At 40.3% G+C, this 22,090-nt stretch overlaps 1 protein-coding gene across 5 annotated transcripts in view; it reads right to left on the reverse strand.

The window, feature by feature from the left end:
• ryr2a (ryanodine receptor 2a (cardiac)) overlaps positions 1-22,090 on the reverse strand; it is a 246,285-nt gene that overhangs the window by 170,897 nt on the left and 53,298 nt on the right. For all 5 annotated transcript variants that reach the window (XM_042507822.2, XM_088070115.1, XM_088070117.1 and 2 more), the window contains exons 2-3: positions 11,270-11,389; positions 7,203-7,307 (exon numbers count right to left, since the gene is read on the reverse strand). In XM_042507822.2, the coding sequence (XP_042363756.2) occupies positions 7,203-7,307; positions 11,270-11,389 (225 nt within the window). The remainder of the gene's footprint in view (positions 1-7,202; positions 7,308-11,269; positions 11,390-22,090) is intronic.

The raw sequence follows: 22,090 nt of genomic DNA on the forward strand, positions 1-22,090 counted from the left end.
ATTGTTCAGTTGCAAAAGCGAGCAATGAACACATTTTCCCTCCTTTCTTATGGCTAGCCTATTCAAAAAAATTTTTTTCCCCACAAGTTCACTGCACAGAAAAATTAATTGCTCTGCTTGAAGCAATCCCTGTGGACTGAGGGGTCTTCAACTGATAATTCAAATCTCTGAGTTTTAGGGGGTAGTCCTACAGTATTTATTAGTAAAAATGTTTTGTATTTGTTCCCATTGATTGGTATATGCAGATTGGATAATGAATTTTTGTGAACACCATATATAGTCACAACATCTCCTGCCTAGTCTGAAACACGTCCTGCAATCCTGTGTGTTTGAAGTGTACTGAGGCCTCTTCAGCCTCTCCAGTCTGTGTTCTGATGTTCCTGTACTGTTATTTATCCTGTGCTGAGTCACGCACTTGATGCGTTTGTTGATGAGAAAAGATGAGGATCTGTTTCTATGGTTCCGTCTGCCACTCCAAAACAGATCCTCCCAGGGAGAGCAGCTCAGTTTTTGGCCATCCTCAACTGGAACCTTTCCTGATGAGGAATGGTCTGTCGTAGGATGGTCTGGCTCTCAGTGTGGACTGTCACTGGTTCTGGCCTCATGGACGAATGATGACGCTCAGGGCCATTTAAAAGAAATAGTTCATCATTTTGTTAAAAATACTATTCAGTCATTCATTTTTTTTAAATATATTTTTTTTTGGGGGGGCTTTTATTGAGCTTAACCGACAGGAAGGGGGGGGCAAGGATGTTATGTTCCATTCAGAATTGACTACTCAATCATGTGGAACACCTGGTAAAATTATGTAGACTGTTCTGGTCCAGTTTCGCTTAATTCTTATGCATTGCATAAGAATACTTATTTCATATTTGGTACTCTGGTGAGTATTTGTGGCAGCAGGACGGTGTAGGTGTGACTGATTCAAAATTAACGACAGCGTGCATGTTCATGGTGATGAAGGAATTCAAATGTGATTTTGTTTTTGGACAATAATTTAATATGTAACCTACCTAATGCAGACGCCACCATATGGACTGTACTCTTTTTATAGCGCTTTTCTAGTCTTTTAACCACTCAAAGTTCTTTCACACTAAATGTCACATTTACCCATTCACACACACATTCACACACTGGTGGCTACCGTACAAGGTGCCACCTGCTACTCAGTAACCATTCATACACACGCACACTTCAGTGTCGCAGCATCAGGAGCAATTTGGGGTTCAGTATCTTGCCCAAGGATGCTTTGACATGTTGCCTGGAGGAGCCAGGGATCGAACCACTAAACTTCCAATTAGAAGACAACCCACTCTACCTCTGAGCCACAGCTGCCTCAATATGATGCCTTTTTGTTATGGCTGCCAACAGTGATCTTATGGCTGTGGGAATGTTTTTTTCCAATAAACAAGCAAAATAACATCAACTCAAAAAATGTGTGTGTGTGTGTGTGTGTGTGTGTGTGTGTGTGTGTGTGTGTGTGTGTGCGCGCGTGCGTGTGCGTGTGCGTGTGTGTGTACAGGGTGCCTGCTGAGGCCATATCTAAACTCTCCATTTACTCTAACAGGTAGACACTCAATAGATAACAACAACACAAATGTGTATGGCAGCTCTGCTAGTGCTCACACTGTTGATGCTAATGACAGTGACTACAATAACCAACAGAAGGACGGTGACAACCATGACAAACACAGACATCGAGTGGAGGCACACCTACCCATATTTCCACCACTACATGCTGTGTGGAAATGAGAGAAAGGAGGAAAAAGTAAGTTGCCGTAGTCATTTTACAGACAACACATAAAAACACACATCTATCCAACAGGCAAGACTGTTGGATGAGGAGGTCAGGACAGCTTAATGAACATAAGGTCTTGTACTTTCATTCCCCTCCATTTGGTTTGCTTGGCAAATAAACTCATTTTTCTCAGAGTGAGATAAGAAGGTCAATATCAGTGACATGTTTTTGCATTCAGTCTACAGTTGGACTCACATGTTAAGCCCACTTCAGCATAAGGACCAAAAGTAAGAGGAAACAGCTGGCCTTGCTCTTTTCAAAGTTCCTAAGGCTCGTGATTAATGTGTTTGTTTACTTTGTAACCAAATACAAGACATGAGTTGTGGTTTTTTTGTGGGGATTTACATGCTGTGACTTGGTAAACAGTGGTCAGTTGCAGTGATCTCCCATCACAGATGCTAGCAGCTGTATTTTGAAAAGGACCTGATCCTCCTGTCTCTTGTCTTTACACCAAAGACCAGTGATACTCAACGTTTAGCCTACGGGCCAAATATGGCCCCCCATAGGTGGCTTACCATTTCCTAATTCATGATGAAAATAAAGTGATTCACACTGGGAATTGTTTTTGTACTTTTTGTATACATAAGGTGCCAGCCAAAGTGTATAAAACAGCATCAAAGTAGAGCTTGTTTATCAAAATGTCCTAGAATCGTCCTGAAATCTAAGAAACATATTAAAATTCTAGAAATATCCTGCAATCCTAGAAACATCAGGAAATACTAGAAAGGTCCACAAAACCTAGAAATGTCCAAAAATTTTAGACACATTCTAAAATCCTAGAAAGGTACTAAAATCCTAGACGTCCTAAAACTCTAGAAATGTGCTAAAATCCTAGAAATGACCTAAAATCCTAGAAACATCCTAAAATCCTCGTAACGTTCTTTAATCCTAGAAATGTCCTAAAAGCTGAGAAATTACCTAAATTATCCACATTTTTAAAAACAACAATGTAGAAGGCTTATGATAGTGATATGAACATTCAGTTCTGGTAGCCAGCATGCTCCCTTAAAATTTTCAACATCTCTGGCATTGTGTTGTATTCTCAAACTTCACATTTTTGAGTGGTCATTCAATATGACCATGCCAAGGCACACCTACGTAATAATGATGCTGTTTAATCAGCATCTTGGTATACCACACTTGACAGTGGATTGACTTTCTTGGAAATGGAGAAGTACGTGTTAAACAGAGCCGAGTAATCCTTTCTATACACTCCCATCAAACCATGTCTCTCTTCCTGACCAATATCCAGTTGGTTTACACTTCTCAATAAGCTCTGCTTGTGCTGTTGGTGTGATTCTACAGTAAATCTTGTTTAAATGAAGCATGTGTGAGTGATGTGATGCTCTTTCTTTGTGTTTAAATCCATTAACTTCTTAAAACAAATTCATGACTGCTGCTGCTTTATCCCTAAAAGTCTTTAAGACGATTAAGAGTACAGCCACCTCCTCCTTAAGTTTATCTGCTTCTGGCAGACAGGGTGTCACAGTGTCTGTAGTCGACACGTGTTTATTAAAGTGAAGCCTTTTTTCTCAGGGTGCATGGTAAGTCATCCAAAAGCTCACTCCATCCACAGTGCTAAGCTTAGCTAAACACAACCTGGATTGACATGTGTATGTATTGCTGTCCTGGATGTAGACAGATGTACTGAAAGAAGTATCTATGTTTCATCTCACATCAAAGTAGTATTTCTCTACTTAACCTTGAAGTTCAATTAAACACAGTTTCCCCTACTCTATGCTGTCTATGGAGACAAGGAAAATCCTACAATTATCAACTGCAACGTCTTTACTTTTAATTTTTAATGCAACCTATGTACTAGGCTTGTGTGGTATCACAGTATTACAGTAAACCAGGGTACTTAGAAATCCAAATCCAAAGGGTATGTTTTTCAATACTGTCATAAATACAGGCACTCCTCTTTTTAAAAGACTCATTCTAGTGCACAGTACGCACCACCAGAACTCAGTCCTTAGTCTCTTCTGGTAGAAAAGGGCAGCTGAGCTGAAATATACTGCAACACCTAGTGGTGGAGGGAGAAGTTAGAGGACTGTAAAGAGCTGGTGGTCTGCAACGGCCCAAGCCATACCCCCAAACCTACTGGACACTTTAAACTGCAAGTGTAAATGAGGTCTAAGGCCTGCGCAGGTATGACGTATCATCTGTCAGCAGTAAGCAGTTGTGATGCTGGGGTTTATTTTCAGCCACAAGAATTTATGTAAGAAATGTGTTTATTGCTCCATATAGTTTTATGTGTACCTCGTTTGCTTGTGTCATTTTGTGTAAATGAAAATTTGAATGGAAACCTCTTTTAACCAGCTCAGAACAGCAATGTGCCAGTCAGGTTTTGGCGCGCACCCTAAATGGTTGATGTGCATGATGTATGATGTATGTAAGACCTTTTTGGAACATGTTTGACTCGATAATGAACAACAAACACACACATAGTTTACCTGAATTGTGTGTGTGTGTGTGTGTGTGTGTGTCCTGATGTCTGCAGACAGAAAGGATAACCATTACCTCACTTCATTAAAAAAACTGCAAGTCATGGTGAAATGTGACTTGAGTCTCTATTAGGTTGTCCTCCACCACAACAACACTACACCTGCAGTGTGGCTCTGTGAGGTTTTTTTTTAAACTGCACACGATGTAACTATTTACATAAAGGTTTTGGGAAGGGGGAGGGGGTTAAGTTCATATATGTAAACGTGAAATCAACAACCCTGTGGCTGAATTTCACCTTTATGATTTTTATATTTATAAAAAAAAGTGAAACCATAAAACTATAAATTATTAAGCTTAGTATTAAATTAACATTGCTTAGCTCCCTGACTAGGCCAAACCTTTTCTCATTTTGTAAATTTTTTTTTTTGACAAAAAAGCATGCAATCTGCATAATCATGCATAATCTAAAATCTTTTAATCAAATTTTATACATCACCCTATGTCTACAAGAAGTGTCTGCAATCAGTTCAAAGTGATGCCATAAAGAGTACCTTTGTGATGGCTCTTCTGCTTTGGTAGATATTTTTTGTGGCATGTAACTAAGTTGTCTATGAGACTAAAAAAGCTAAGAAAGCTTGTGGAAAGTAGAGAACTCACCACTCACACTCATCCCTCAGCTAAATAGCTCACTTCCCAAATCAGATTGTACAATGAGTTTCATATCACATAAAAATCAAACAGAAAACACAGTGTATCAGCGCCCTTATGAATTGGCCTACAAGGAGCTCCAGCACCTTCCCAAGAGCAGGGAAACCAGGACCCCCTCCTGGAGCCAGTCCTAGGAGGGAAGCCTGCTAGAGAGCATCTGGTGGTCGGGCGCTTAAGAGTCCACCTGCAGGGATAGACATCAGAGTTGCGAGCACTGTCAGCCAAGTGGCAAATGAAGGAACCTAAGCATGCTGACCCCTGGCATCACAGACTGGTTCTACACCATGGTCTCGCATGAAAAGACCCAGAGTTAGTGCAGGAGATGGAGCAATACCAATCACTGGTTGGAGTTATGGTTGGGCTCACCTCTATGCATCGCTCAGGATCTGAAGACAAACTCCTGAAGAGAAGCAAGACTCTCTTCAAGAATTTTCTTGAGTTTGGTTGGTGGGTGGGTGTGAAGACACTCATAATTCCTCCACAAAGCGCCTCTGTGTGGGAGTTCTCCCCAAAAGACAAGAGGATCATCTCTATGGGATTGTGAGTGACTAAAGCCAAGCATACACTGTATGATTTTAGCCCTTTTTGACCCGATTTCAGTGCCACATTACTCATTTTAGAGTCAGGTGGAATTTCAGCTTTGTTTGGCGTCATTTGCTGTGCAATGTACAGGGGGGAGCAAGGACCAATCTTCTGCTCCTGAATTGGAAGAAGGTGGCATGAATTTCTGACATGTCTGACAAATTTTGGTCGGCCGATGCAGGCTTTCATACAGTTGAAGCAGAGCTCATGAATCCCAAGTGAAACTGTGGAAATGAAAGTAGGAGGCTGTACGAGTTGTCAAGCAGGGCTTGGAATGTGCTCAGCAGGGGAGGAGGACTGCTGACCCTAGAATAGTGCTGAGCATTTGAAAGAGCCCTTTGAAGAACTTCTGAACCTGACGAACACATAGTCTGTGAAGGAGACAGATTTTGAGGGCTTGGGGGGAAGCTTCACCCATTTCTCTGCAGAGGTCTCTATGGTAGTTATGAAGCTCCTCAGCGATCAGGTGCCAAGTGTGGATGAGACTCCCCCTGAGATGCTGAAGGCACTTAACACTGTTGAGCAGTCTTGGCAGACATGCCTCTGAAATGTCAAGCGAAGGTCAGGTAAAGTGCCTGCAGAGTGGCAGACAGCAGTGGCTGTCCCCGTTTTTAAAAAGGGGGTCCACAAAGTGTGCCCCAATTGTCAGGGTATCACACTGCTTAACGACCCTGGAAAGCTCATGCCAGGGTGTGCTCAAATTAATTTATCAGATATAAACCCACTGAGATGTGCCACCTTGCTTTTGTCATGGTGCTAGAAAGGAAGCTCCAATCATTTGCCAAACCTCAGATCCAGGAGGAGCAATGTAGATTGTCCTGGTCATAGACCAGCTCTTTACCCTTGCAGGGTTCTTGGGGAGTCATGGGACTCAATCTACCTACATGTGTTTTGTGGGCTTCAAGAAGGCCTGCGACCTTGTCTCCCAGGGAGTCCAGCTGGGGTTACGGCTAGAGTATGGAGTACTGCAACCAGTGCTACAAGCCAAACTAATATGACTGCTGCAAAGATCTTTCCAGCTGAAGCTCTAATGTAAACTGTTCAACTATAATCACTTGTATCAAATGTATAAACCTACTGATAGAGTATGATGTTGTCCTTGTTTTGTTCAGAGGGATAGATAACTTTACAATCAAATAGACCACATTTGCGCCAGTAGCTGTAATTGCAGAACAGCAGCTGCACAAAGCTCAGACCAGCAGGTTCATAAAACTGCTGAGGACATGTTTTAAACCTTAGTGTTGATCATGTGTAATGAAATTACACTATGAAGTTTGTTGATGAAAACTGATCAGCAGCCTCAGTCTCACTGCTTAGAAGTGTGCATTATTGCAAGCGGGGAACCACCTGACATAGTGACTGTGGATGACTTTTACTAAGAATAAGCAGATCAGTGAGCAGACTCACTCTTCCTGTTTTAACCACCTCCTCCTCATCTGTGTGCTTCACCAGGCTGGTGTCTCAAGATGCCAGTCTCACCTGAAGAAAGCCTTAAGCTGAGAACAACCTACTGTACAGTCATTCATCTCCCCTTCCCTGGTGTGTGTGTGCGCGTGTGGGTGGGTGTGTGTGTGTGTGTGTGTGTGTGTGTGTGTGTGTGTGTGTGTGTGTGTGTGTGTGTGTGTGTGTGTGTGTGTGTGTTGTAATATGTGTGTCTTTCCACACTCACCCCCTCAGCTTTGTCCTCTGTGTTGGCCAGCATCTCCTGAAGGGCTCGTACCGACAGCGACTGCTCCAACACAAAAGTGCAGATGGACAGATCTGGAGGCACATTCTGAAACAACAGGAACACTTGGATGATTTACTGATGCTGACTTTTCTTTTACAGTTTTATACAGGGCAGTAAATTCTTTTGTAGCAGCACTCAGGATTGCTGACCATTATGAGTGGTGTCAGGTTAATCATGCCTTGTTAAAGCGTTTATGTTTATTTGGTTAGAAACTTGACAGTTTTCTAAATATAACCATTTCTAACTACACTTTTCCACACTATATTACTCAGTCACCGCAAAAAATGTTTGACAACATGACAACAGCCTTTTCTAAATATCACAACTCAGATAATGAAACCATGAGACTGTCGTCATGTGATAATGCACAGGATTCTGATAAGGTGATCATCTGTACCAGTAATAATCAATTTGTTTCAATTAGGGGCCAGTTGCAGCAGCCCCATACATTTTTCTCGGATTTTAGGACATTTCTGGGATTTTAGGATGACTCTTTTGATGCTGTTTTATGCACTCTGGCACCTTATGTATACTAAAAGTATAAAACAATTCCCAGTGTGAATCACTTTTTTATTGTGAATTAGATAATGGTTAGGGGGCGACCTGGCCCCATATTAGGAGTCAGATTTAACCCATGATCTGCAATACAAGTTTTACTGATCCATAATCGTCAGACATAAGAAAATCTTTTTTATATATATCAGAAACTACTACAGCAGCAACCAAGGGAAAAGCCCTGTTATAACCCCAGACTTACAGGTGACATTTACACTGGGGATGCTAGCGATATGCTGCCACCACTTTTTCAAATGGCCAAGTTATTCCCTGTTTCTTTTTAAACATAATTTGTTTAAAAAAAATCTAAATAAACAGCTTGCATCAAGAAATACTGACTAACAAACAAGAACACTTTAAGAAAGGTTTAAGGACACAATAAGAAAACAGATAATGCAAAGTAAATACAGATCAATTGTCCAAAAAAGTATTATGTGCTGACTCAGCAGGGATAACATTAATTGAGAAAAGCTGATCAACAGGAGAAGAGATATTATATACACACAGAATGCTTGAGAGCCTTACTGCATCATATTCAATTATATTTAGATATTTTGAATTGAAATCTGACACTGAATTGAATTGTCCTTTACATAAAGCCTTTTGCCACCATAAATTGGTGCATAAAAATTCACCGGGATGGAGGAAATTAAGTGTTTAATGTTTAAAATTTCCAAGGTAGGACACTCACACTTCTCTTCTCATACAAGGAGAAAACTGATCAGAGATGCAGCCATAGAGGCCCATGATCACTCTGGATGAACTGTTAGAGATCTACAGCAATTTGAGAGTTTGTCCATAGGACAACAATCAGTCGTGCACTGAGCTTAAACCAGTCTGATTTATGCAAACCAGCTGAATCAGCATTTCTCAAAGATATCCATAAAAAGTCTCTGTTTTAAAGTTTGCCACAAGCCACCTGGGAGACACACCAAACATGTGGAAGAAGGTGCTCTGGTCAGATGAAACCAAAATCGAACTTTTTGGCCACAATGCAAAACGATATGTTTGGCGTAAAGCAATACAGCTCATCACCCTGAACACACCATCCCCCACTGTCAAACATGGTGGTGGCAGCATCATGGTTTGGGCCTGCTTTTCTTCAGCAGGGACAGGAAGATGGTTAAAATTGACGGGAAGATGGATGGAGCCAAATACAGGACCATTCTGGAAGAAAACCTGTTGGAGTCTGCACAAGACCTGAGACTGGACGGAGATTTATCTTCCAACAGGACAATGATCCAAAACATAAAGCCAAATCTACAATGGAATGGTTCACAAAAACGTATCCAGGTGTTAGAATGGCCAAGTCAAAGTCCAGACCTGAATCCAATCGAGAATCTGTGGAAAGAGCTGAAGACACTGTTAACAACGCTTCCATCCAACCTCACTGAGCTCGACTGTTTTGCAAGGAAGAATGGGCAAGAATTTCAGTCTCTCGATGTGCAAACTGATCATCAGCACTTCCATTTGCAGCTGTACTTGACAAAAAATTTAAATTTGATATCTTTATGTTTCTTTGAAGCCTTACTGAATTATATGTAGGAGATCACATTTCAGCAGAGGTAGGAGAACAGTGCACATTGTGTTTGGTTACTTTTTGGGAAGAAGAGGAGACATCAGATTCATCAGAGTTAGTCTATTAAAAAGACTAAAACTGCACTAATGCAACATTTTGGATTTGAAGCTGAAAGAAGAGCTGTCCTGGCTGCAGGTGTGCGAGATGAACTTTTGTTGGACGCTGTGTTTTTATTTATTCCTGTCGCTGGCTCTGAAAGCTCCACAGTGGAAGAGGACTTCCTGTTTCATGAAGTTGAAATGAAGAGTTATTTATAGGAAACCTAATTTTTCCTCTATAAAAACCTAAACACAGTGTCAGCTGGCTGGAGGGAGATCGCCAGGAAGCGGAAAGTTTCTGCTGAGTTATACGACCATCACTAAAAACACGCTAGGCTAACATTACGTGCTGATGGTTATATTGTACGTCATTTCCAATTATTTTCCCAATATGTTTTCTGATTTAAAAAGTAACATCACAAACATGACACCTAGAAGATGACAACTAGGCTCCCCACTCATCTTTTAAATGGTTATGTGTCCAGTCTGATCTCGAGCACACAGCTGATAGCTACATGGTTTGTTTACATGAAGTGACAGGTTCAAATTTATTGGATTCAGTGTGGACAGAGAACTCTGGTGTTACGCAATGTTATGTGATAGTTAGACGCTCGCTCTCCGTTTGGATACGGTGTCTTTATGTTTCCCTCAGGATTGACTGCTGAGTCATTTGGGACACCTGGTAAAATGTGGTAAACCTGTCCATTCCGGTGTTTTGCTTAATATTAAACCTGTCTGGAAACTTTTATATTGGCCCAACCCAAGCTTATATGTACACACAGACAGTGTGTAGCTGTCAGGAATGAATTTAAAGCAGCCTATAGTGACCAAACACAATTAGTCACTGTAATATTCCCATAATTACACTGCAGGGACTAATAGTGCCTTCTGCTACATATCTGTCAGCCACAGATGTCAAGCAGTGCTTCCACTTAGTTGTGCACCAACTGCTAAGACGTATCTGCTGCCCACACCCACAGGGAATTGAAAAATGCATGTTATTTTTTGTTATTGGTACATTCATTATTGAATATTTCATCTATATGGTATCTTGCAGTGTGTTCAACTAAGAGTTAAAGGTTTTCTGTGTGAGCAACTTCTAAGGTAAGAGAAGAACACACAGAACTGCATCAAGCATGAAAATGATTTAAATCATTTGCACATTAACCCCTTGAAATCTGGAGGGAAATTAATTTTCTTTTGCTGCTGTCAGACACCTTTCACATGTAACTACATTTGTCAAACTCTGAGCAAAATGAGGCCATTTTTTTTAAATGTCTAAAAAGAGGCATAAGCAAATTTTCCGCCAACTGCAAGAAACTAGCGGATTTCAATTTTTTTTTTAAATAGGGAAAACATCTAAGAAAAAATGAAAAAGGCTAGGAAAAAAAATAATAAACAATTATATATATATATATATGTGTGTGTGTGTGTGTGTGTGTGTGTGTGTAATTATCAAAAACACATATTTAAAATTATGTTACAAATTTTTTATACATTTTTAAGCCCCTTCTCCAGGTCATTTCCTTGTTTTTAGTATGTTTTATTTTGTTTTTACTTTCCTTTTGTCCTTTTCTTTTTGGGTTATTGTATTTGTTACTACTTTCTTCCTACTTTTTTGGGTAATTTCTTCTTCCATTGCTCACTGCCCATGTTTTTGAAAGAAATCAAGCATATTTGCTCGGGTTACAAGGGGTTAAGTGACCTTTCATGCCTTTTAGAGAACACTGTTTAGGTTAACGTCTCCATTCATTTTTTGGTGTTCTTTAAATTTGTCAGCCAGCTGGCATTTTGTTGTTCATGTGTAAAGTAGTGCATATTGCTTTTATCAGTACCTTGGAGTTGGAGATGGATTCGAGGAAGCAAAGTCTGTTTCCAAAGCCTTCTGCAGCCAGGCAGAGTTTCTGTTGCTCCTTATGGATTGTGGCTGAGCACTGTAGGACCACCTCGTCATCCTGAACACACACAAAGGTAGAGAAACAAATTAAGACACTCATTTATCAGAAATTTTCTGTTGCTCATTGTAGGTGGTGGTTAAAAACTGAAAGTCAACCAACACAAATATTTTTATTAAGTATATTTTTTTATTAAATATATTTTTTGAACTACATACTGTACATTTGTATATATTCTCTATCTCTTCCTTTTGTAAATACAATTACATGTCTATGTCTGTCTTTTTTTCTATTTTTCTTATCCCTAACTTATTTCCCTCCCCTGTACTGTGAGCATTGCCAACCCGGAAAAAATTCCTTGTTCGTTATTTGTTGAACTTGGCCAATAAACCTGATTCTGATTCTGATTCTGACAAACAAGCAATGTACATTCGCCTTACTTACTTCGTTACTGACTTGCACACACACGCACGCACGTACACACGCACACATGCGCGCGCGCACACACACACACACACACACACACACACACACACACACACACACACACACACACACACACAAAAGTCAGATGGTAGAAGGACAATAACATGTCCCGCATCAGAGTGTTACAATCAATTAAAAACCTGTCTGCTCACATGTCACAGCAGCTCATCCTGCTGTAACTGAGATCTAATCAACATACATACATACATCTTTCTGCCTACTGGGTGTCCACCAATACCTTGGCATGGGTAATATAGTTAAACCACAGCCGCAGTTTCTGTTGACATCATTTGAAGCAACTGTCTGTGTTGAAAGAGGACAGTTATATGCACATCACATTGGTGCAAGGCTATCAAAAAATAGCGTACATGTGAAAAAAGGGAACTCCTGCAAACTTACTCCATGCCGTAAAAGTTCATTTCAGTCAAAATTTCAATAAAGTTGTCTGAATCAACCCAACCCAACCTCCTTCCAGTCTCTGTCCTGGTCTTTGGTCAAGGCAAGGTCATCCACTCTTTGAAACCAGTGGCCTGAAATTAAAGGTACAAAAAGCGAACAATGATGGTGGTGCATGACATCATCCATCCATCCATCCATTTTTTTTTTTTTTATCACAGGAGCAACAGGCTAAACAAAGCACTCCAGATGTCCCTCTCTCCAGTAACGATTTCCAGCTCCTCCTTGAGGACCCCAAGGCATTTCCAGGCCAGAGAGGATATATAATCCCTCCAGCGTGTTCTGGGTCTGCCCCTGGGCCTCCTACCGGTTGGATGTGCCCAGAACACCTCTAATTGGAGGCATCCACATCAGATGCCTGAAACATCTCAGCTAAGCCCTTTCAAACATAAAGGAGCAGCAGCTCTACTGTGAGCTTCCTCCAGATGTCTGAGCTCCTCACCCTATCTCTAAGACTTAATCCAGGCACCCTACGGAGGAAACTCATTTCGGCCCCTTGTACCCTATTACTACCCTGAGCTAATGACCATAGGTGAGTGTTGGGACATAGATGGACTGCTAAATTGAGAGCTCTCGCTTTGGGTTCAGCTCCTTCTTTACCACAAAGGTCCGGCAGAGCGCCCGCATCACTGCGAACACTGTGCCAAACCGCCTGTCCATCTGACGCTCCATTCTGCCCTCACGCGTGAGCAAAGACCCCAAGATACTTGAACTCCTTTGCTCGGGGCAGCAACTCCCTCCCCACCCAGAGGGGGCAATCCATCATTTTCTGGCAAAGAACCATGGCCTCAGACATGGAGTTGCTGACTCTCATCTAAAATGCTTCACACTCAGATGCAAGCTGCCCCAGTACATGCCGGCGGTCACGGTGTGATGAAGCCAACAGAACCACATCATCTGCAAAGAGCAGAGATGCAATCCTGTCGTCCCCAAACTAGACCAGGACATGACATCAGTGAAACAGAAAAAAACCCTGGACAAAAGACTGAATTAACACCAGAAACAAGACAACACCTGCTGTCTGTGAACATCAGACAAAAACTCCTCACAACAACCACTGTAAAAAGGTCAAAGGTCATCAACCAGGAGTCAGTACACGTCCAGAGAAAGAACAAAGATATTCACATCTGACACAAGAGAGTTAGCCTCTCCCTCCAGATACGACCATGCGACTGAAGATGATTCCCTCTAAAATGAAACACAGCTCTTGAACATTTTGGCATTTGAAAAGACGAAGTAGGCCACTCCTTTTTGGTATTAATGCCTAACAGCTTCAACTTAAAGCCCCCTACAGACATGTAGTGTGTAAAAATACTCTATTATTGATATTTTCTTTGAAATGTTAAATTAATACTGGATCTGGATCTGTCCTCCGTCCCTCCCACCAAATGGCCTAACTTACAGTCAGGTATGGCCCTGTGGGAGCTGAGCTGACCTTTGCGGGAACACAGAGAACACAGAGAGTCAAAAATGGGGGAAGTGCTCTTCTAAGCTGTGTCGCACAAGCTGCACGTCGTCATTTTGTCACAAAGCTTTAGCATAAGTTAAAACTTAAGCATCACTTATTTCCAGAGACACACATGAATCTCACTGCGCCAATTTATAGTGTGATGGAGGTCATAATCTGGATCTGAAATCACCTCCTACTTATTTTGTGCACAATATTTGACCCCCGCAATCTGTACAACATGATGAAATCTCAATTTACTGCTCAAAATAAAGTAGGGTTGCAACAGTGTCAGGATATACAATATTACACAATTATTGTTATTATCACCAGTTACAAACACTGGTACAAACATTGGTTCAGAATTAAAAATTGAAATATGCAGGGGAGATTATCTGTCTGGTTGTATTTGTTTTCAGTACCACAGACAAGCAAATGTACATGGTATGATCACTGTCAATTTGTGTACCACTGAACACAACTTCACATTATACCGCGTGTTATACTGGTGTTGACACTGCACACTTATACTGACATTTTTTGTATACCCTGGTGAAATTTTTAGGGAGGTATGAAGGTATTAAATACTGAACATCTCCTAAGCCTACACATGAGGCATTTCAGGCTTTTTTTTTGTCATCTGTCTCACACATGTCTAACGGAACAGGCACACTTGAATTTAAATCAATGTGGAAGTTTACACAGGCCTAACAGCTCATGTGTTTACTCGTGCTATATGCGTGTGAATGCAACCTGAAGCATGTTTTTGCAGCACAGTCCATTTTCTAATAAATCAACACCCTTTTTTGACAAGTTAACCTTTTGAAATCTGGATTGACATCAGTTATCTTGTGCTGCGTTTAGACTTCTTTCACATGCTATTTAACCCTTTGAAACCTGAGCAGATTGAAAACATGGGGTTGAAATAGCAATGAACAGCTGAGCAAGAAATGCCCCACAATGTGCAAGAAATAAGAAAAAGGGATAAGTAAATTACCTAAAAATTAGTACCAAGAAAAATCCAAAAAGTTGGAAAAAATGGAAAACTATATTTATAATAATTATAAATGTATATTTAAAATTGTGTTATTGAAAAATAAAATAAATTAAATATTTATTTTTCAGCATTTTTTTGTCATTTTTGTGTTTGTTTGGTTTTCTTTACTATTTCTTTTTTTTCTTTCCCTTCTCCTAATATTTTATTTTTAGATTTTTTTATATTTTATTTATTTTGATAGAGTTGTCCTCCACTGGAAGTGGAAATAGACTCAATGTGGCTGGAAATGGCCACAGAGTGAGGGCCTCTCCTAGGGGAACAATTCTGGGGAATTGCCTGCAGTGTTTCTCTCAGGCTGCAGCATGATGGTGTTGGTGAATATACCGTACAAGCAGAATGCATTTTTATAGATACAGCTAGAAATAACTAAATGTAATAGAGTTCCACTGGGGAACATTGTCGTTGTCATAAGCTGCCTCTGGAATTCATCAGTCACTGTGGTTCTGCTTAATTATCTAGACGTGTGGGCTGAGGGAATACCATCATACACACATACACACACACATTCACACGCAGAGCCATGTAGGGCTTGTTGGAAACTGGCGTAATGTCTTAATGACTCTTATGATGTCTGGCACATAGAATACCCTCCTGCCCACACCCACATACATGCACACACCGGGAACCGGGAGTTAGCAGAGAGATATCTGCAATGGCTATCATTAACATGAATAATGCCTTAGCGACATTTATAGTGGCTGACACACACACACACACACACACACACACACTATTCCCTGCATGAAGATGTCTGGCGTCTCTCAGCAGTAGTGTGCATTCCAGCCTTCTATGGAGAGAGAGAGAGAAAATGGAAACAAGGCAGACAGAAAGGGATTGATGAAGACGGCAGAAGTTCGGAGCCACATGTAGTGATTGAAAATTTGTCGCGTGTGTGTATGTGTGTAGTCAGCTCACTTAAACTGCAGTGGAAACCATTAGACTGTGAAAGGAACTGCCTCAAGCTGCATTTTCTCTAACGGCCATTAGAGGCTGACTTAGAGAAAACCTACATGCAACAGACTGACAATAAAAGATGCTGCTTCTCATTGCTTTTGAATACAAGCCACAGTGTTTTAAACAACATCTTACGTCTTCTAAAAAGTGTCATAATATCCGTGTCTCATGTTTCCTGACGTAAGAAGGGGTCAGACAATCATCCAGGTTGTAAACAATCTTGGTTTGGCCAGATTAGATACAGCACAACTTTATTTAAAGGTTAACCCTTTTACATTTGGATCAACAACAGAGCTTCTGTGCTGCATTCAGACACCAAGTATTTAAAGCTCTGAAAGCTGAATAAAAAGGTTTGAATTCTTTTGAAACCATTGGGGAAACACATAATTAGTAACTCTGCAAGACGTATCCTGCAAATTGTAAAAGGTGTAAAAGGTGACAAGCAAATAACCTTACAATAACATTAGCTAGGGGGAATTATTAGATACGATTTAAAAAAAATGAGACAAAGGATGATTATAATATAAATTATTTCACAGAAAAAAAAGTATTGTTAGTATTTTCTTTTCCCCTTATTCTCAGGTAATTTTCTTGTGGCTTTTTACTAAATTTTTGCTCATTTTTGGGCCATCTATCATGAAGCTGACGAAGCCAAGCCAATTTGCTCAGGTTTCAAAGTGTTAAAGAGATAGTGAACACACTTGCTAAACAATAATGGAGCTAAACAGCACCAAAAGCCATTTTTTGGCTCTTAATCATTGGGAAACCTACTGTGGTGCAATATGGCAACCAACTTTTAAAGGTGCTATACAGCACAAAGAGTAATATATAGAACCATTAGAGGTGCCCTATAGGTCTCTCCTGATATCAGGCACAATTGTCATCTTGTTACATTGTTTTTCCATCTTCAGTCTGAGATTGGTTTTCCATAACCAATCATAGGAGACTCACATATCTGCGCCATAATAAATGCAACTGGGGGCTGAAGTATCAACAAATTGCCTGTAGCTTGTTAAAAATATGAGATATCAGCATTTCAAGAGATTTTTTAGCACGTTATGTCCACCAGAGAGGAAACGTTAGATTTGCAGCACTACTGTGATAAACTGTCATTTTGCATGCGTGCGTTCGCCATCATCTTCGTATGTTTTTATTCTCACTGTTTTGTAGAAGAACTCATTTGTATGCAGACCATGGATCTATTATAAATACACAATAAATAAATAAATAAATAAATAAAGACACGTCACCCGTAGTGTTCTCATACGGAGCGTCGTTACAAAGTTACACTGCCGTCTGCTGGTTTCGCATGCAAACTACTGCTTTTTCGGTTGTTTTTGTGGATCCGTGTACAAAATGATCTTCTTTTTCACAATGTTACACAGATTTTAGGGCTGTTCTCATCTCAACGTGGCCTAAATATTGTCGGCATATCTCAGTGTCTCTTCACTGTATCATGCTTATCTGTGAGAAATGACACCACTGAATGGTCAGGCGTGACATACTTTGATAATTTCAACTATTTGATCAAATCACCAGGTAAGCTGACAAAGATCAAAACCAGACACTAAATGGTTTAGTTAGCTCTAACTTCTACAGTGGGCACACTGAGTGTCAGGATCCCAGAGTTGTTCCATATCTTCCCTGTGATGCCACAAATCTTACTGCTTAAAAGTTCATTTTCTCTACTCAGCAGCGTGTGAAAACGTAGTTATTAGTTCTTTATCATGTTGGTAGTGCATTCTGACACAAAGCAGCTTTCAGGTAATTTTGTGTTGTTTGCCAGTAGACATTAAAGACAATGAGTTAACAGTGTGCAATACAAAGTCGATGGAGAGTGATGAATCAAGACTTAAATGCACTCTGTCTCTATGGGGATTGACCATGGATGTATTATGAAGATCTGGATAAAGCATGTAGCATGGGGCCCCATTCATTCCTATGAGAGATGATCAGTAAACTGTCAGCATTGCATGAAGCAAAAAAAAACCCCCAAAAAAAACAAACGCATTACCAGGCCCATACAGCATGTGCACTAGAGACTTACAGCAGCTGACTGACTTAGTGCTTCCCTAGCTTGAATGGCGGCTCAAAAAATTAACTTGCGGCTCTTTTAGACTTTCCAATCGTTATTGAACTGGACAGATTTAATCTAGATAGTGAAATGAGTATTTTCAAAGGGGTTTCGATGCTTGAAACAAATTATCCACTGATGTACAGACATCTCTTTATCAATGTACTGTAAGTCATGGGGAAAATGGCTGTTTGGGCCCACGGGCATCACATTATGGACACAGACTGTGCAGTTCCACTTTTGGCCATTCAAGGAACTGCAGTTTTTGGCATTTTTGATTTCTATTTCAGCCTCTAAGGCTTCATCTTGAAGAGAGTCTGCTGCATATGAGGATATAAATGATTCATTTTGAGGTAATGAAAAAAACACAACTCTTTGTTTCAGGTGATTATACACCAATGAAAACATAGTTATGAATATTGTATTCCATTTTTGCCAATAGATCACCCTAATCTTCCACACCAGACCTTTAAGTTAATAGGAAGTGAGAAACAAACAGCAGTGTCACATGTCAAAGTTGCACATAGGCATTCAGCGCAATCCAGCAGTCATTAAGATCCTAACACTCACCCTTTGTTATAGCAATGAAAAGCAGTATGAATTAGACAAATTGAATGAAGACCTTTTTTTTTCGTGCAAGTAAAAATAATCTGTTTTTAAACACAATCTGCCGGCAAATTTTGTATGGCCTATGGTATTTTGGTTTCTGTATGTGTGTGCACAAGCACGGCAACTGGCATGTGATGTTACTGATATGTTATTTCTACTGTGTTCCACTGTCAGCCAGCAGAGGCTGCCACAAGACCCTCAGCATCCTCACTTCCCACACCTGCTGGAGTCTAGAAAATTCTCATTAATATCACGCGAAGAGTGATACTGGAAGCCTTTTTCTTTGACAATTCAAAGGAGAAATCGACTTCATTACAGCATGATGTAGAGGGAGAGCTGGTCAGAAAGTTGCATTCTAGAAAACCCCAAAAATGCATTCAGACAGTGAATACATGGACTGTCTCTGTTTACTATGAAAAAAAAGAAGATATGTAACGATATTGGGTTCAAGTATGGGGTTTTAAAAACATGAACCCCTTGACTATATCTTGGAGTTACACTATATAATGGTTTTAAAAACTTTAATAGTGCAGTGTGTGTGTGTGTGTGTGTGTGTGTGTGTGTTTGTCTGTGTGTGTGTGTTAGCCATAGTGACAGAATGGCTTCCCTTGCTTGAGAAAAACACTCTTAGGCTGCATCTGCCCTCCTCCCACACACACAGAAATAGACTGACATAAATTAGCATGTCTTCTACAGTCTACACAGTCATGCACACACACTCATACACAACTGTGTGCACAAGCATAAAAGCAACCTGAAAAATAAAATCTGAAATGTGCACACACACGCACAAAAGCACATTAGAGTGCATGGTCAGTTCTCACTGGGAACTACACTCAAATACAGCACAGAGTTGAATACACACAGTCTTACACAACAGCTTATTCAACAGTAGCAGTCAGTGGAAACATTAAATACGACCTTCCTGAAATGCAGTGCAGGATCAGAGGCAAGGGAGAGAGACAGACAGAGTTAGGGCTGCCACAGTTCGGAGGTAGACACGCAGCATCACGGAAAGACACCATAACAACGATTAATCCGCCTCCGACACAAGCGAGCAGGAGAGAATGAGATTAAGAGTAAGAGAACAAAATATTGGGAAAGTAAACAACACTGTTAACATCTTTAATCCCATCCACTGAACCCGCCAGTCCAAAGGTCGAGGATGGCACAGTCATTTCCTAAAACAGCTGCTCACTAGTTTTTACGCTTTTCAGACAGGAGTAAATAGAGCCTTTGTTGAGAACTATTTTCAGCTGTAAATTCATTCTGCTCTGGTGAGGAAGCAGGGAATATGAAATAGGAATAAAGTGTGTGTGTGTTCATTGTAATGAGAGAACATGTCACCCAGTGCAACAGTGTGGCTCACTGATGTGTTTTTCATAGCTCTTTGACATGGAGCTATATACCACAGACAGAGAGAGCATATATCAGGCTTTCATACACACACACAGTACTTGTTGGTAAGTTGTTGATTTATGTCTTCATATGGGATTTGGTAAAAAGGAGAAAACATCCAAAATAAACAGACTTGTCATTTAAAAGTCTAGTGTGATACTCGACCATTGTTAAATTCAAAATGAAAATAAATTAATTCACACACTATAATTTTTTCGTACGTTGAATGTATAAAGGTACCAGAGTGCATTTAAAGCATCAAAACAAAGCTTATTTATAAAAATTTTAAAAAGTGCTTGGGGTACGATTCTCTGGGCCCTCCAACAGAAGTCCAGGATAATTCCCAGATGTCCTCAAATCCTAGAAATGTCCCTGTGGACACCTGACCTTTAAGGTGCTTCTGCATCTGGATTGCCTTCATACCAGACTTGGGTGGTATCACAGTATTATGGCAGTGTCTGAAATAAACTTTTTGACTCACCGGCCAAGATGGCTGGTAGATGATAAAGATCCACTGGCCAAACACTTTCTTTTTACTGGCTAAAATGATAAATTGCCTTTTTTTGTTTCACACATACCTTTGTTTCAGTACATTTAATCAAGATAATAATGTATTATGTTGAAGGCAAACTTTAACAAGAGGCCATAGCAAAACTGAATCAAAATTATTTAAATATTTGAAACAGCTCATAACCACACCCTCAGCTTGAGAATAAGTTTCCTCTGGTAAGCAGTTATAGTGTATATTGTGTCTAGGGCTTTTATTGTGAAAGGCAAGAACAGAGGGACTGGAGCTGAGATGGCCATCTTGGTTCAAAGTACAGAGCCTCTGAGTTATTATTTCATAACCTTCATAAGTATGTGTGCATCGCTAAACAACAGCAGACCACTGGCAAATGATGGTTTAGCAGATCAGCTGATGTTCCTTATAGTAAACCGTACCATAAATCTATGAGTGCCCGAGACGATCAGGTTTTGCTGCATCACACAGATGTGTGAGTGTGGGACAGACAGCACATGAACAGCATGCAGCAGAGCAGCGCCCCTAAATGTCACCAAAACATGGCAAAGACTCTCTGCATAGTCTAATAACATGACTATTTTGGCACAAATATTTTCCTACCAGTGTAACAAATAGCCCTCTGAGATTTACACGCCAAACAAATAATCTACCCACATTTGGCGCTTGCAGGTATTAATTTCAGACCCTATATTATTGTATACCAGGATATTTAGAAATCTGAAGGTATTTTTTTCTAATATCTAATATCATAAATACAGGCACTACTTTTTCTATTAAACTCACTGTATGTAGTGCACAGCACGTACCACCAGAGCTCAGTCTTTACCATAGACCGTATATAAAGATGGCCAACATGCCCCCACTTACACCTGCTCTGCTTAAGTGAGGTTAAAATATCCAAAATACAGCCCTTGCCATCTTGTGAGGGTGATGTCAATGAAGAGACGGAGTCTGCGCAGTTGCGACTGGCTGTCACAGCTGTCAATCTTGGTGGGAAAGCCCCCTTTTGTGTATTAAATAACACTCTAAAACCAAACTTATCATAAAAACAAATGCTTGACCAAACATCAGGGTAATGAGAACTACCTTCATTTACAGAAACCATCTTTGGGAAAAATGTATTTGGCGTGTACTTTGAGTTTTTAGTTTGGTCTATGTCCATTAACTAACATGGAGAGGCGGGCTTTATGACCTATACTGCAGTCAGACACCAGGGGGTGATCCAGATTTAAATGTTACACTTTGGGAAAGCTGTCATGTCATTCATGTTTATATACAGCCTCTGGTCTCTACTTGTGAAACAAGCAGCTATACTGAAAGACACAGCGACACCTATTGGTGGAGGGACAAGTTACAGGACTGTAAAAAGCCAGCAACCAGAGAGACCGTGGGGAATAAAATTTCACTTATTTCACTTGGTGAATTAAGGATTTATTTTGACCAAACCGGAGCTGGTGATTGTTGGAATAGTGGACTTACTAACTAATAGCGTGAGTATGAACTTCTGTATAAATCGACTAGCGGTAAGTCACAAACTCACCGACGTAAGGTTTTGCAGTAATGATCAAATGAACTATAGAGTAGTTCTGCTAGGGGTTCTCACTGTCTAACTACTTGCTACTATAAAGACATAGCTACTGTGTTTGTAATGATCCATTATTACATGCATTTACTTGCATACAGTGTGGCACTTACAGGTCCCTTTTCCATTTAACTTCATAGAAAGCAATTTCATCAGAAATAGGTCGCAATTCATG

This window comes from Plectropomus leopardus, chromosome 19 (genome assembly GCF_026936395.1).
Source record: "Plectropomus leopardus strain MGB_pleo_1.0 chromosome 19, ASM2693639v1, whole genome shotgun sequence".
NCBI classification, from domain to species: domain Eukaryota; kingdom Metazoa; phylum Chordata; class Actinopteri; order Perciformes; family Serranidae; genus Plectropomus; species Plectropomus leopardus.